This window comes from Pipistrellus kuhlii, unplaced genomic scaffold, assembly GCF_014108245.1.
Source record: "Pipistrellus kuhlii isolate mPipKuh1 unplaced genomic scaffold, mPipKuh1.p scaffold_m20_p_3, whole genome shotgun sequence".
Taxonomy (NCBI): domain Eukaryota; kingdom Metazoa; phylum Chordata; class Mammalia; order Chiroptera; family Vespertilionidae; genus Pipistrellus; species Pipistrellus kuhlii.
Genome location: NW_023425529.1, coordinates 109,388,633 through 109,404,025, shown reverse-complemented (window position 1 = coordinate 109,404,025; position 15,393 = coordinate 109,388,633). Strand labels below are relative to the sequence as shown.

The 15,393-nt window shown below is 38.0% G+C and overlaps 1 protein-coding gene across 2 annotated transcripts in view; it reads left to right on the top strand.

The window, feature by feature from the left end:
- Positions 1 to 15,393, top strand: part of RB1 (RB transcriptional corepressor 1) — a 152,568-nt gene that overhangs the window by 35,704 nt on the left and 101,471 nt on the right. For both annotated transcript variants that reach the window (XM_036455243.2, XM_045588665.1), the window contains exons 5-7: positions 5,579 to 5,617; positions 6,812 to 6,879; positions 15,054 to 15,164. In XM_036455243.2, coding sequence (XP_036311136.1) covers positions 5,579 to 5,617; positions 6,812 to 6,879; positions 15,054 to 15,164 — 218 coding nt within the window. The remainder of the gene's footprint in view (positions 1 to 5,578; positions 5,618 to 6,811; positions 6,880 to 15,053; positions 15,165 to 15,393) is intronic.

Sequence of the window (15,393 nt, the reverse complement as noted above, 5' to 3'; positions counted from 1 at the left end):
CACTCAGCATGATGTTCTCTAGTTCTCTCCAGGTTGCTGCAAATGATGAGAATTCCTTCTTTTTTATGGCAGCATAGTATTCCATTGTGTAGATGTACCATGGTTTTTGGATCCAATCATCTGCTGACGGGCACCTAGGCTGTTTCCAGATTCTAGCTATTGTAGATTGTGCTGCTATGAACATAGGGGTGCATATATCCTTTCTGATTGGTGTTTCTAGTTTCTTGGGATATATTCCTAGGAGTGGGATTACTGGGTCAAATGGGATTTCCATTTTCAGTTTTTTGAGGAAACTCCACACTGTTCTCCACAGTGGTTGCACCAGTCTGCATTCCCACCAGCAGTGCATGAGGGTTCCTTTTTCTCCGCAACCTCGCCAACACTTGTTGTTTGTTGATTTGTTGATGTTGGCCATTCTCACAGGTGTGAGATGGTACAGCATTGTTGTTTTGATTTGCATCTCTCAGATAATTAGTGACTTTGAGCATGTTTTCATGTGCCTTTTGGCCTTCCTTCTGTCTTCTTTTGAAAATATTCTATTTAGGTCCATTGCCCATTTTTTAATTGGATCATTCATCTTCCTTTTATTTAGTTGTATAAGCTGTTTGTAGATGTTGGAGATTAAACCTTTATCAGTGGTAACATTTGCAAATATGTTCTCCCACACAGTGGGCTTTCTTGTTGCTTTGTTGATGGTTTCTTTTGCTGTAAAAAAAAAAAAAAAGCTTTTTATTTTGATGTAGTCCCATTTGTTTATTTTCTCTTTAGCTTCCATTGCCCTAGGGGCAGTATCAGTGAAGAAGTTCTTTTGGCATATGTCTGAGATTTTGTTGCCTGTGGATGCTTCTAGTATTTTTATGGTTTCCCGTCTTATGTTTAAGTCCTGTATCCATTTTGAGTTTATTTTTTGTATATGGTGTAAGTTGGTGATCTAGTTTCATTCTTTTGCATGTATCTGTCCAATTTTCCCAACACCATTTATTGAAGAGACTGTCTTGATTCCATTATATATTCGTGCCTCCTTTGTCAAATATTAATTGAGCATAGTGATTTGGGTTGATATCTGGGTTCTCGATTCTATTCCATTGATCTATGTGTCTGTTCTTGTGCCAGTACCAGGCTGTTTTGAAAACATTGGCTTTGTAATACAGCTTGAAGTCTGGTATTGAGATCCCTCCTACTTTACTCTTCTTTCTCAGGATTGCTGTGGTTATTTGGGGTCTTTTATTGTTCCAAATGAACTTTTGCAGAGTTCTTTCTAGGTCAGTGAAATATTAGGCATGCATTTTAAATGTTCTAATAGCTACATGACTAAAGTAAAAGGGAACAAGTGCAATTAATTTTAACATTTATTTAACCTACATATCTTAAGATGTCTCATTTCAGCATGTATCATTCACATGAAAAATGTACACAAAAGTCCATAGCATTATTTGTAATAGCTGAAAAGTGAAAACAACCCAAATGTCTTATCAACTAATAAATGAATAAACAAATACGATATATCCATATGATGGAATATTGTTGATTGATAAAAAGGAATAAAATACTGTTACATGCTATAACATAAATGAACTTCAAAAACATTAAGCTGAGTGAAAAAAGCTAGACACAAAAGACCATATATTCCATCAGATGAAACGTCTAAATAAACATATCCATAGAGACAGAAAGTAGATTAGTGATTGCCAGGGAGTGGGAAGTGAAGGGAGTGAGGAGTAAGGGCTGTTACATATTGATTTTCTTTATGGGGTGATAGGAATATTTTGTAATTAAATAATGGTGATGATTGTCTAAAAAAGTGAATATAATAAAAATTACTGAATTTATAGACTAAAATAGTTAATTTTATGTTATGTGAATTACATTTCATTAAGAAAATACAAAGCCAATATAAAAGTTATTAAAGAGATATTTTACATTTTTTCCCTCTAATTATTTTTTAATACTTTAGTGTATAATTTACACTTACAGCACAACTTCATTTGGACTAATCACATTTCAGGTGTGCATTATTCATAGGTGCTTGTGACTACCATATTTGACAGCACAGATATATACAGAATGTAATTATCTTCACTACTAATTACATTCTGGGAAGTGAAGGGAGTGGGAAGCGAAGGGAGTGGGGAGTAAGGACTGTTAAGTATTGAGTTTCTTTATGGGGTGATAGGAATATTCTGGAATTAGATAGGAGGGGCAGGGTCCCTTAGCCTGACTTGCACCCTCTTGCGATCTGGAACTCCTCAGGGGATGTCCAACTACTGGTGTAGGCCTGATCCCTATGGATCCCTAAATTGACAGTTGGACATCCTTCTAGCGATTTGGGACCACTGGCTCCTAACTGCTCACCTACCTTCCTTCCTGATCGCCCCTAACCACTTGCCTGTCTGCCTCAATGCCCCTAACGACCTCTGCCTGCCTGCCTGATCACCCCAACTGCCTCTACTTTGGTTCCTGCCACTGCAGCTTCATCTAGAAGTACGTCTGGAATGACGTCCAGAAGGTCATTCGGCTGTCTAATCTAATAAGCATATTATGTTTTTATTATTATAGATAATTATCTTTACCAGTGCTTTTTATTTTTTCATGTTGATGTGAACTACTATCTTGGGTCACTAGTTTTTGCTTGAAGAACTTCTTAAGTATTTTTTTGAAGGTGAATCTATTCTATACATTTCCTGATGTTGTTTGGGAATGCCTTTCTTTCAATTTCCCTTTTGAGATGTAATTTTGGCAGATATATGATTCCTGTTTGACTATTTTTTTCTTCAGCACTTTGAATATGTAATCCCACTGCCTTCTGATGGTCATTGTTTCTAATGAGAAGATAGCTGTTAATGTTGGAACATTTTTCTTTGGCTGTTTTCAAGATTTTCTCTTGTCTTCATCGTTTTTACTTTGATACATCTGGGTGTAGATTGGATTTTTGAAAATTTTAGCCATTACTTCTTTAAATATTATTTCAGTTTCCCCTCTCTCCTCCCTTTCTAGTACTCCCAATACCCTATATATTGTTACATTTTTTGGTGTCCCACATTTCTATGAGCCTCTTCATTTTGTCTTTTTCTCTTTGTTCTTCAAACTACTTAATCTCTTTAACTTTGTCTTCAAGTTTAGCGATTCTTCTGCCAACTTGGATCTATTATTTAATTCTTGTGAATCTCTCATTTAGGTTATTGTACCTTTCAACTCAAATTTATATTTGGTTATTTTTAAATAACTATGTCTCTTTATTGGTATTCTCTGTAGGATGAGACATAGTCAGCATATATTTCCCCTTTAAGCCTGGTTTCCTTTAGTTCTTCAAGCATATTTATAAAAGCAGCTTTGAAGTCTTTGTTAAGTCTGACACCTGGGTTTTTTAAATGCAGTTTCTGTTGCCTGCTTTTTTTCTTATGTAGAGTTCACACTTTCATACTTATTTTTGCAAACTGGCATTTTTTATAACATTTTGGCAACTCTGGATAGATTCTTCTCAATCCTGGGGCTTGCTGTTGTTATTCTTTTTCTTGTTTATTTGTCCAGTGACTTAGCTGTAATAGTTCAGTGAAGCCTATTTATCCCAGAGTGTATAGCTTCTGATATTGCTCCTCCATGTAGCCATGGGCATGTGTACAGTCACTCTGAGGTGATAGTGGTTTTAGTGGGGTTCTCTTTGATGATCTTTTCCTCTGATCTTTCTTGTTAATCTAACTGCCTTCGTTGCTATTGCACCTAGCTTTTACTTTCCATGGATTGCTAACTGATTGCTTTGTTTTTTGACAATGTCCTGAGTATTGGTGGAAGTGGGATTCTTGGGGAAATGGGATTAGTGGGGTTGTAGGAATAAGTATTTCTGGAGGCCCTCATGAGTGGATGAGATATAGGAGAAAGCTTTATTTTCATGGACTTACATTCCTGGATTTCTAAAGTTCCCTTTTCCTTATCTCAGTAAGAGAAGAAATATAGCTGTGGTTTCGGTAAAGCTAGAAGCAAAGCCAGTGTCCAGCGTTTTGTTTCCATGTTGGAGCCAGGTCCAAGACAGCATTAGGCAAGTTGCAGTCCATTAGTCCATTGTGTGTGTGAGTCCACATGGCTGTGGGCCTTGAGGGAGAGTGCTGGAGAGCGCTCCCTAAGTAACAAGAGTCCTAAAGGTCCTGAAAGCACAAGGAGTGACTGACAAGCAAGTATTGTGGGAAGATTGCTTATAATGTCTGGCCTTTCCTTTGCTCCTTTCCTGTTATTAATAATTAAGTTAATTACAATGGTATTAGACTGATCCATTTAAATTTGGTTCCCTTTGCAAGAGTAATCTTTGAGTTTAGTCTTGAGGTTTGTTCTAACTTCAGGAGAGCTTTTCTTAGCTTTCCCCCTGGTTCTCTCTTAGATGACCTAGGATTTAGGTTTTTGCTCTCACATAGCTACCAGCTTTCTCTTACTTGCTTACCACCAAAATCTCCGTCGTTTTCAGCAGGGCTTTTAGCTTTGATTGTTTCCACACTCTGTTCCAATGACTTATGTCTCTTTCTTTGATATTAATTGAAGTTAATTTCCTTGGAGAAAGCTTCATATCTCTCTGTTCTTAAGGCCTATCTCTTCCTGGACAATACTATTGTGCCACTACTCAGGAAATCAGAGTGGGAATAGTGTCCACTTTTTTGAGTGACAACTCTGCTTTAAGAGTGTGGTGCTAAGAAGAGGCCATAATCCCTTGTCTTCTCAGATTGCCTTTATTGGTTAGAACCTCTGTCTTATCAGCTAACTGGAGTAAGGGAAGTCAGAGCCCCAGTAATCTTGATCTGCTCTTTCTGGGTCTTTTGTCCTATGACTGGGGAGGAAGGGAGCCCAGACCTCTCAGTTTGTCTTGCATGGGGTATGAAAAATGCTGGTATCTTGCGATTCCCAGAGAGATAGTCCTCGGCTGGGAGCTCAGGAGAGAGGAAGCCTGTGTCTTGGCTGCACCTGCCCACGTTAGAGCTTTGTGATGCTGGGATAGAGAGGAGGAAGAAGTAAGCTTTTGTTTAAATTCCACAGACTATCATTGTTCTTACCAAGGTTTAGTCAAATTTCTTGAAGAAATGTTTCTATTTTTGCTTTGTATAATCTTAGGAAAATTTCCAGAGACTTTAAATGTTTTTGAATAAATAATTTTCACCAGTTATAGTTATTACACTGGAAACAGTTCTGTGAAAATCCTTATTTTGCCATTCTGGAAGTATGTCCTAAAAAGTAGGTTTATTGTACTTTTCAATTGTGTTATTTTAGTGAAACTACTCATTAAATAGGTTTTTATGACCTGGTCTGGGATTTTAACAAGATCAAGATTTAATTACAAATATACAGATGAGTTACAGATGCACATATGAAGTCCAATCCTTTTGTAATTAGATATTACCATGATGTGTGTGAAGTGCCATAGTTGGAAAAATATACCTTAACTTTGTTTTATGATGCTATGATTTTTTGTTTTTAAAACATATACTTCTTAAATAAGATTAATAAAGTCTAATAAAATTTATTTCTAAATTATGAAAAATATTACAAATATAACTTTATGAAAAGCCATAATGTTAATATAATTATTTTTTTCTTTTAGGACATGTGAACTTATATATTTGATGCAACCAAGCAGTTTGTAAGTAGTTGAGTGCATGTTATTTTTCACTTTTTTTTTTTTTAAGCAAGATCTTTCTGGAGTGATCCCAAATATGTTGATAACGTCAGGGTAGTTTAATTGATTATAGCATGCTTCTTCATAAAGTAAGGTTATAGTTCTAAGGCCAACAGCTTATTTATCTTCTCATAAAGAAAAATCATTTGAAATACTTGTCTTTTACTATACAGGGGAACTAATAAAGTGGAAGTTGTTTCAGTGTAATGTATCATCAACTCTGGGAAAACTGCACGTTCATTGACTCAGTCTTTATTGAGGTTCTATTACAGGCATATTCTTTTTTAAAATCCTCACTCTAAGATATATTTTTATTGATTTGAGAGAGAGAGAGAGAGAGAGAGAGAGAGAGAGAGAGAGAGTGAGAGAGTGAGAGAGAGAGATGTTAGAAAGAAACATCGGTTGGTTACCTCCCATACATGTCCTGACTAGGGTGTCGAACCCCCACAGTCTAGATATGTACCATGACTTAGAATTGAACCTGCACCTTTTGGTGTACTGGATCATGCCCCAACCAACTGGGCTATCTGGCCAGGGTTGGGCACATAATTTTTGTGTAAAAAATAAGTATGAACACCTATATTAAAATTTCCAAATTATTTTTTAACTCATAACACACGTTCCAACAGTAGACCCATGTAAGATCTCTATAGAGTTTTTCTTTGGAAAAAGAATGAGTAGTATATGAGATTTTCTGCCCCCTTCAAGTAGTAGTATTGAAGATAATTAATATAAAGGAAAGTTATATATTTATTAACTCTATTCATTATTAATTTCACTTGTTAATTCCAACAAGTGAATGAATCGGCGAATTAGAATAACCCAGACCTCTATTTTTCTGCTTATTTTGTTGATTTTCATTAGATAACAGAGCAGAAAACTATTAAATAACTGAAAACTAAGTATAGTATAGTATTATTTCCTGTGCATAATTAAATTTTTTAAATAAAATGTTTTACTACTATGGGCACAATATTACCTTGGTATAAACACTAAGTGAGACAAAGTAGTAAGTTCATGTGTAAATTGTGCAGTTAAAATAGACTGTATTCTATTATGTAATCAAGTCTGTATTAAAAAAAATGTGTGTAGTAGGGAATCAGGTGTAATTAGAAAGCTATAGTAAAATTTTTTTTCTTCTTTCTGATTGCTTACTAGAATATCTACTGAAATAAATTCTGTGTTGGTGCTAAAAGTTTCTTGGATCATATTTTTACTAGCTAAAGGTAAAGTCATTATTTTTGTTATATGATAATGTTTCAGATGTAATAATTGATTTAATTTTTGGACTAAGCTCAAAGTTTTATTCAATTTAATGTTGCCGCCCCCCTCTCCCTATTAACCACAATTCTTTATGTGCCTTGTTAAATATTAGCAAGTCCTTGTAATTCTAATATTGAAGCAACATTGGAAATATCTCATTTCATTTCTACTATCCACTCCTCTTTTCTTTCTTTCTAATTTTTAAAGAATAATCTTATTAATTTTATAAAAATGATGTGTACTTACTAAAAACAATTCAAATAACACACCAAAATGCAAAGAAAAACAGAAAATTTACCCAAAACCCAAAGCAATGTAATACCCATCAAAATCCCAATGACATTTTTTAAACAAATAGAACAAAATATCAGATTTGTATGGAATGACAGAAGACACCGAATAACCACAGCAATAATGAGAAAAAAAATAACAAACCTGGAGGTATCAGACTACCTGACTTCAAATACTACTGAGCAACACTGATCAAAGCAGTATGGTATGGGCCAAAAAACTTATACTACTCAGACCAATGGAACAGAATTGAGAGCCCAGAAATAAAACCACATGTATATGGGCAAATAATTTTTGACAAATGAGCCAAAAGCATTACTGTAGAGCAGTGTTTCCCAAACTTTTGACATATGTGTACCCCTTCTATAATTTTCGTAAGGCTGAGTACCCCTCGTACTCATGAGAACGTAGAATTAGGCGTAGCTAAACATGGTGCAGTGCATATCCCCACCAAACTCCAGTGCAACGCGTACCCCCCCCAAACTCTCCCCGTACCCCTAGGGGTACTCGTACCACACTTTGGGAAACACTGCTGTAGAGGAAAGAAAGCCTCTTTAATAAATAGTGCTGGGAAAACTGGAAAGCCATATGCAAAAGAATGAAACTAGACTACAGTGTGTCACCAAATGCAAAAACTAAAATGGATCAAAGACCTAAGTATAAGATATGAAACAATAAATTACATAGAAGAAAAATAGGTACTAAACTTAGGGCCTTGGTTTTAAAGAACATTTTATGGATTTGTCCTTGAAGGCAAGGGAATTAAAGGCAAAAATAAATGAATGGGCCGAAACCGGTTAGGCTCAGTGGATAGAGCATCAACCAGCGGACTGAAAGGTCCCAGGTTTGATTCTGGTCAAGGGCATGTACGTTAGTTGTGGGTGCAAACCCAGTAGGGGGTGTGCATGAGGCAGCTGATCGATGATTCTCTCTCATCAATGTTTCTAACTATCTCTCTCTGTAAAAAATCAGTAAAATATATTTAAAAAATAAATTAGTGGGACTATATATATCAAACTAGAAAGCTTTAGCACAGCAAAAGAAACCACCAACAAAACAAAAATGCAACCAACCAAGTGGGAGAAGATATTTTCAAACAATAGCTCTAGCAAGAGACTAAGACATGGTGGCCAAGAAATGGAAAAAATTCAACTGTCTTTCTAAAGGTAGTTGGATAAAGAAGATGTAAATATATATAATGGAATACTAATCAGCCATAGAAAAGATAAAATACTGCCATTTGTGACCACTTGGATGAACCTTGAGAATGTTATTGCTAAATGAAATAAGTCAGCTAAAGCTAAGAACCATATGATTTCATTCACATAAAACTGAAAGCCATAGACATAGATAACAGCATGGTGACTGCCAGAGGGAAGTAGATAGAGGAATAGTAATGGTTAAAGTGGGTCAAATATATGGTGAAGATGATATGACTTTGAGTGGTGGACACATACTGCAACATACAGAACATATATCATGGAAATGCACACTCAAAATCTTTATGATCTTTTTTTGAAATTCTTACTGAGGATATGTTTATTGATTTTAAAAAAATACTTTTTATTGATAGTATTACACATCACCCATTTCTCCTCTTTACCCCCCTGTTTATTGATTTTAGAGAGAGAGAAACATCCATGTGAGAGAGAAACATTTATTGGTTGCTTCCCGTACATGCTTGTGAACCTTCTGGTTCATAGGTCGATGCTCAACCATGGAGTCATGCCTGCCAGGCAGTGTTTTTCTCCCCTTCCCTCCCCTCCCCTCCCCTCCCCTCCCTCTTCCCTCCCCTCCTCTCCCTCTCCTCCCCTCCCCTTCTCTTCCCCTCCCCTCCCCTCCCTTCTCTTCCCTTCCCCTCCCCTCCCCTCCCCTTTCCTTTTTTGTTTTTGTTTTAATTTATCTTTATTGTTTAAAGTATTACAGGAGTTCCCCTCTCTCCCCCATTGATGTCCCCTCTTTCCCACTTTTTCACCCTAGGCCTTCACCCCATTATTGTCTATGTCCATGGGTTATGCATATATGCATATACTAATAAGTTCTTCAGTTGATTTCTTTCCTCCTTTAACCCCCCCCCCCCTTCTGAGGATCCTCAGCTGGTGTTTTTATTATGTATTGACTATTTTTATCTCAAGCCTTCTGTTTTGAGCCAAACTATGTTTGTAATGGTGTTATTTGGTTCTCAGGTTTTTCTTAGGTTGTCTAGCTCCTTGTTTTTATAAAATATGTTTTTTAAGTTAGTTTAAGGACTCAGGACATTTTCTTCTGATAGATTACCTTTCAGATTGAGTTTTCTATCTGATTTCCCCCCTTCTCCATTTTGATTATATTTCTTCTTTTCTGTAATATGTTTGCATAATCTTTGTGCTTTTCCTTCCATGTAACTAGAACTTTATGTGGGCAACCCTGACCTGATGTTCTGCTTTCTTTGATGTGGTGTGAATAAATTTCCCTTTACTCATTTTGCATTTTATCTCTGATTTGTGTTCCTCCAAAAGGCTGTGAGAGCAGAGGGAGGGGAAGTGGAGAGTTCATCTGGAATGCTGTGTCTTTTTAAAAAATATTGTTGTATTGACTTCAGAGAGAGGAAGGGAGAGGGAGAGGGAGATTGAAACATCCATGATGAGAGAGAATCATTGATTGGCTGTCTCCTGCATGCCTCCCACTGGGGATTGAGCCTACAACCTGGGAATGTGCCCTTGACCAGAATTGAATCTGGGACCCCTCAGTCTGCAGGCCGATGTTCTATCCATTAAGCCAAACTGGATAGGACTGCTATCTGTTTTTGATGTTCTGAGATTTTTGTTAGAATAAACAATAAAACAACACTTGTAGTGGCAATTATATCCTATTTTCATAATAGGATTGTAGTTGGGATTCAAATGGTTTTCCCATCTGGAATCTTTGTCAGAAAGTTAGCTATAATTGTTTACTTTCTTCCATTTTACCCTTTTCTCATCAACAATTTTCACTTTCTCCAAGTAAGAATAGAAAAGAGATGATACTTTTGGTGTCAGTATCTCAAATTTGCTATGGGTGCTAGCACTTAACCAGTATATTTGTTTCTTTTCTTTTATTAGATACTAGAAGCCCACTGCATGAAATGCACTGGGGGGGGGGGGGTGTTTCCTCAGCCCGGCCTGCGCTTTTTCGCAGTCCAAGACCCCCGAGGGGTCCCTAGTGCTGCCATGGAGATGGGAGAGGGTCCCGTTATCGCTGCTTTGCTCACCAGCCATGAGCTGGGCTTTTGGTTGAGTTGTGCTCCCCCAGTGGGAGTGCACTGACCACCAGGAGGCAGCTCCTATGTTTTCTGTTGAGTGTCTGCCCCCTGGTGGTCAATTCACATCATAGTTACCAGTCCTTACACTGTTTGGTCGATTTGCATATTAGCCTTTTTATTATATAGAATTGGAGGAGAGAAATTCTTTTTATTTGACTTCACTCTAATATTTTTAACTAGAATTTCTTCATATTCTTTACCTCTGTGGTATTTTAAAATAATTTCTTAAGTATATTATTATAAACATATTTTTGTACCATTCCTATGGATCTAGCAAAATCTACCTGATGCAGGCTTACTTATTTCTCATAGTTTCTACACCATCAGTATTTGTTGAGATTGTTTTTTAAAAATATATTTTTATTGATTTCAGAGAGGAAGAGAGAGGGATAAAAAACATCAATGATGAGAGAGAATTATTGATCGACTGCCTCCTGTATTGGGGATCAACCCACAACTTGGGAACTGAATTATGACCTCCTGATTCTTAGGTCAATGCTCAAACCAGTGAGCCACATCAGCTGAGTCTTGTTGGGGATATTATTGGTTTATGAGACTCATATCAATAAGATAGAAAGTGAGTCAAACCTCTCTCTCTCTTTTTAATCTTTATCATTCAGATTATTATTGATGTTCCTCATTTTCCTCCCATAGCTCCTCTCCATCTGGTTCCCTCCCCACCCCAGGCCCTGGCCCCCACACTGTCCTTGTCCATAAGTGTAAGCTCTTTGTCCAATCTCTTTGTGCACCCCTACACCACCTTTTCCCTGAGAAATGTCAGTCCACTCTCTTTCCATGACCCTGATTCTATTACATTCACCAGTTTGTTCTGCTCATCAGATTTTTTATTCATTTGATTTTTAGATTCACTTGTTGAAGATATGTATTTGTTGTCACTTTGTTGTTCATAATTTTTTATCTTTACCTTCTTCTTCTTCTTTCTCTTCTTAAAGAATACCCTTCAGCATCTATATGTATAATAGAGAAATATGCTAATTAACTGGAACGCTGTAACAGACAGGAGGAGGTTGCTCATGCAGAGTCAGGGGCGGGTCGGCAGCAGCCTCCATGCCCCTGCACTGGGGGAGGGCCTTGTCATCAGTTGCTGAGGCTGCTTCAAGGGCCAGAGAGGGAGGCAGGGTCAGACCACAAAGGTCGCGACTGCTGCGGGGCCTAGAGAGCCAGGCAGGGCCGGACTGGTGACCCCAGGGTGGCCGTGCAGCTTGACAGCAGGGCCTGCTTGGCTGTAGCCACTGCAACCTGTGAGCAGGTAAGTGGGCCCCCAGGCAGCACCCAGCAGGGCCTGGTTGGCCGTTGTTGCTGCGACCTGGGAGCAGGCAAGTGTTGCCCATAGGCAGCACCCAGTAGGGCCTGCTTGCCCATTGCCGTGGGTATGGAGCAGGCAGACCTTGCAGAAAGCAGAGAACCACGAGGAGCAGGCCTAAGCCATCAGTAGGACATCCCCTGAAGGCTCCTGGATTGGAGAGGTTGCAGGTTGGGCTGAGGGACACCCCCCCATGCACTAATTTTGTGCACTGGGCCTCTGGTTTCATGTAATGGTTTGGTGTTGATGAACTCCTTTAGCTCGTCTTGTCTGTGAAGCCCTTTATCTGACCTTCAATTCTAAATGATAGCTTTACTGGGTAGAGTAATATTGGTTGTAGGTTCTTGCTATTCATCACTTTAAATATTTCTTGCCACTCCCTTCTGGCCTGCATAGTTTCTGTTGAAAAATAAGCTGATAGTCGTATGGGTGCTCCTTTGAATGTCACTGTTTTTCTCTTGCTGCTTTTAAGATTCTCTCTTTGGCTTTTGCTCTTGGCATTTTAATTATGATGTGCCTTGGTGTGATACTCTTTGGATTCCTCTTGTTTGGGGTTCTCTGTGCTTCCTGGATTTGTAAGTCTATTTCTTTCATCAGCTAGGGGAAGTTTTCTGTCATTATTTCTTCAAATATGTTTTCAGTATTTTGTTCTCTCTCTTCTTCTGGCATCCCCATAATTTGGATGTTGGTATGCTTGAAGTTGTCAGTGGCTGAGGCTCCTTCTTCATAGCTTCATACTTTTAGATTCTTTTTTATTTTTGCTCTTCCGGTCGGTGTTTTTTGCTTCTTTGTATTTCAAATCTTTGACTTGATTCTTGGAATCATTGTTGAATCTCTGTATATTATTCTTTATTTCAGTCAGTGTATGCTTAATTTCTGTATGGTCCTTTTCCATATTTTTGGCATTCTCACTAAGATCCTTGAAGGTCTCACTTGGAGGTTTCTAGAACATTCTTGAGTAACCCTATAACTGTGATTTTGAACTCTATATCCAGTATTTTGCTTTCATTAATTTCTTTCATTTGTGACATGTTTCTTTGTCTCTGCATTTTGGCTGCTTCCCTGTGTTTGTTTTTATGTATTGGGTAGAGCTGCTAAGTCTCCTTGAATGGCCTTGTATGGTAGGTGTCCTATAAGACTAAGTGGCTCAGCTTCCCCAGTCACCTGAGGTGGACACTCTTGGTGCACCCCTTTATGGGCTGTGTGCACAGTTTTGTTGTAGTTAAGCCTTGATTGCTGTTGGTACCACTGGGAGGAATTGATTGCCAGGCTAATTGGCTGCGAGGACCAGCTGTGTCTACAGTGGAAGAGCTGCTGTGCTGGAGATACCCTTATGGGGCTTTGGTGCTCACTAAGTCTGCCCCTGAGTGTGTCATTTATGCAATGTGAAGAGTTGTAATCTGGAATGGTCTCACACTGACCAGTGGGTACACTGACTCTTGGGTCTCCAAGGAGATGCAAAGTCAGTTACTGCCTGGGGTTCCCCAGCAGGAGCTACCAAGAGATCTGCAGATTCCTCTTCTTTGTATTGGGTTTGGAAGTGCCCACATGAGGTCCAGTTATGTAGCAAGGCAGGCTGCTGCTGCCAAATTGATTGCTTTGGGGCTCCCTGATCCAGCTGCTGCCTGTTTGACATGTTTTAGGCTGAGAAAGGACAGGCCATCCATGTGCAAAAGTCCCTGCACACAACTTGGATGGGGTTGTAAATTGGGTGGGCCAGGGTCTCGGAATCACCAGAGTGGAGCTAAGATCAATGGCTGCCATTCAGCCCTGTACTAGAGTGGTTCCAGCAGAAGAACAATGACCATTGTGTGCACCTCCGTCTAAAGCTGCCCACGCACCACACAGTCCAGTTTCTCACTGTATGTGTCTGGATCCCCCCAAGTCTCACCTGAAACTGGAGTTCAGAGCAAGTGGGAGTTTGTATCTCCCTCCCGATTAAAAATGCAGCGCACCTGTGTGCTAGCCCATTCCATGCCTCCGCACCGCCCACCAGTCTCAATGCGCTTTCTTCTTTACCTCTTTAGTTGTAGGACTTCCACTCAGCCAGCTTTCCCACGATTCTGGATGATAGTTGTTCTTTCTTTTATTTGTAATTTTGATGTGTTTGCGAGAGGCAGCAAGTACAGGTGTTTACCTATGCACCATCTTGATTCCTCTTCAAACTACTCTTAAAAACAATGTACAACAAAGAGCCATAATCAAATGTTATAGCTGTTGTTGATCATGATTTGTGTATTTTATATTGCTGTACAATTTTTTTCTCAGATATTTATTATATGCATTTATTTCTTCACAGTTCTGTATTTGTATAGTTATTGCATTAACTTTCAGGATTTTGTGCTAAATAATTTATAGATGACTTTACAATTATACACCAATTTTGTTTTTCTTTTCTTTAAAAAAATATTTTATTGATTTTTACAGAGAGGAAGAGAGAGGGATAGAGAGTTAGAAACATCGATGAGAGAGAATCATAGATCAGCTGCCTGTTGCACATGCCCTACTAGGGATGTGCCTGCAACCAAGGTACATGCCCTTGACTAAAATCGAACCCGGGACCTTTCTGTCCGCAGGCCGACGCTCTATTCACTGAGCCAAACCGGTTTTGGCCAGTATTATTTTTCTTAATGGTTTTTGTTATTATAATATTTTGGGTGGGGTTTAAAAGTTAAAATATAGGAGGATTCATAAGTAGAAGTAAAGATTAGCGTATATCATCCTTCAAAATTATTTTCAGAATACATTCTTTAGCTCTTACCAAGACTGGAAGTAAGTTTAAAAAAGTAAAAAAAAGTAATTTAGACATAAGGACTGAATAATAATAAAAATATCTAAACTTAAAATTCTCATTATAAATTTTAACTTTATAATTTTATATTTTTATATATAACAAATCTGACTGAGTTTTTATAAAAAAATAATCTTTAACATGCCTTTAGTGACTATTGAATAAATGAGTAAATGGATACATTCATACTGAAATTTTCCCTGACTTAAGCGTCTTAATCTTGCCCTAGCCAGTGTTGCTCAGTTGGTTAAAGTGTAGTCCTGTGCACTAGAGTTTGATTCTTGGTCAGGGCACATACCTAGGTTGTGGGTTTGATTCCTCTTCTGAGCTGGAGGCAACTGACCGATGTATTTCTCTCACAACAATGTTTCTCTCCCTAAAATCAATAATAAAATTTAAAAAATATCAATCTCTAACTTTATTTTAAAATGTGAATCTCTTTTATATTCAGGGGAAATATTACAAATGGAAGATGACCTGGTGATCTCATTTCAGTTAATGCTATGTGTCCTTGACTATTTTATCAAACTCTCACCTCCTGCATTGCTCAAAGAACCATATAGTAAGTATTTTAAATATTTTGTGCTCCTCCTACTTCATTATTCAGTAATTGTTTATTAATGTCTTATACATCCAAAAAGTGGTTTTATATCCTAGGCTAAGATAATAAATAAATCAGACATGGACTGTGTCCTCAAGTAGTGTAAGATACAGCAGGAGGGATAAGATAAGTAAGCAAGCAATTAGAGTATATGGTAATAGAACGTGGTCTGGGTCAAAATAAAACAAAT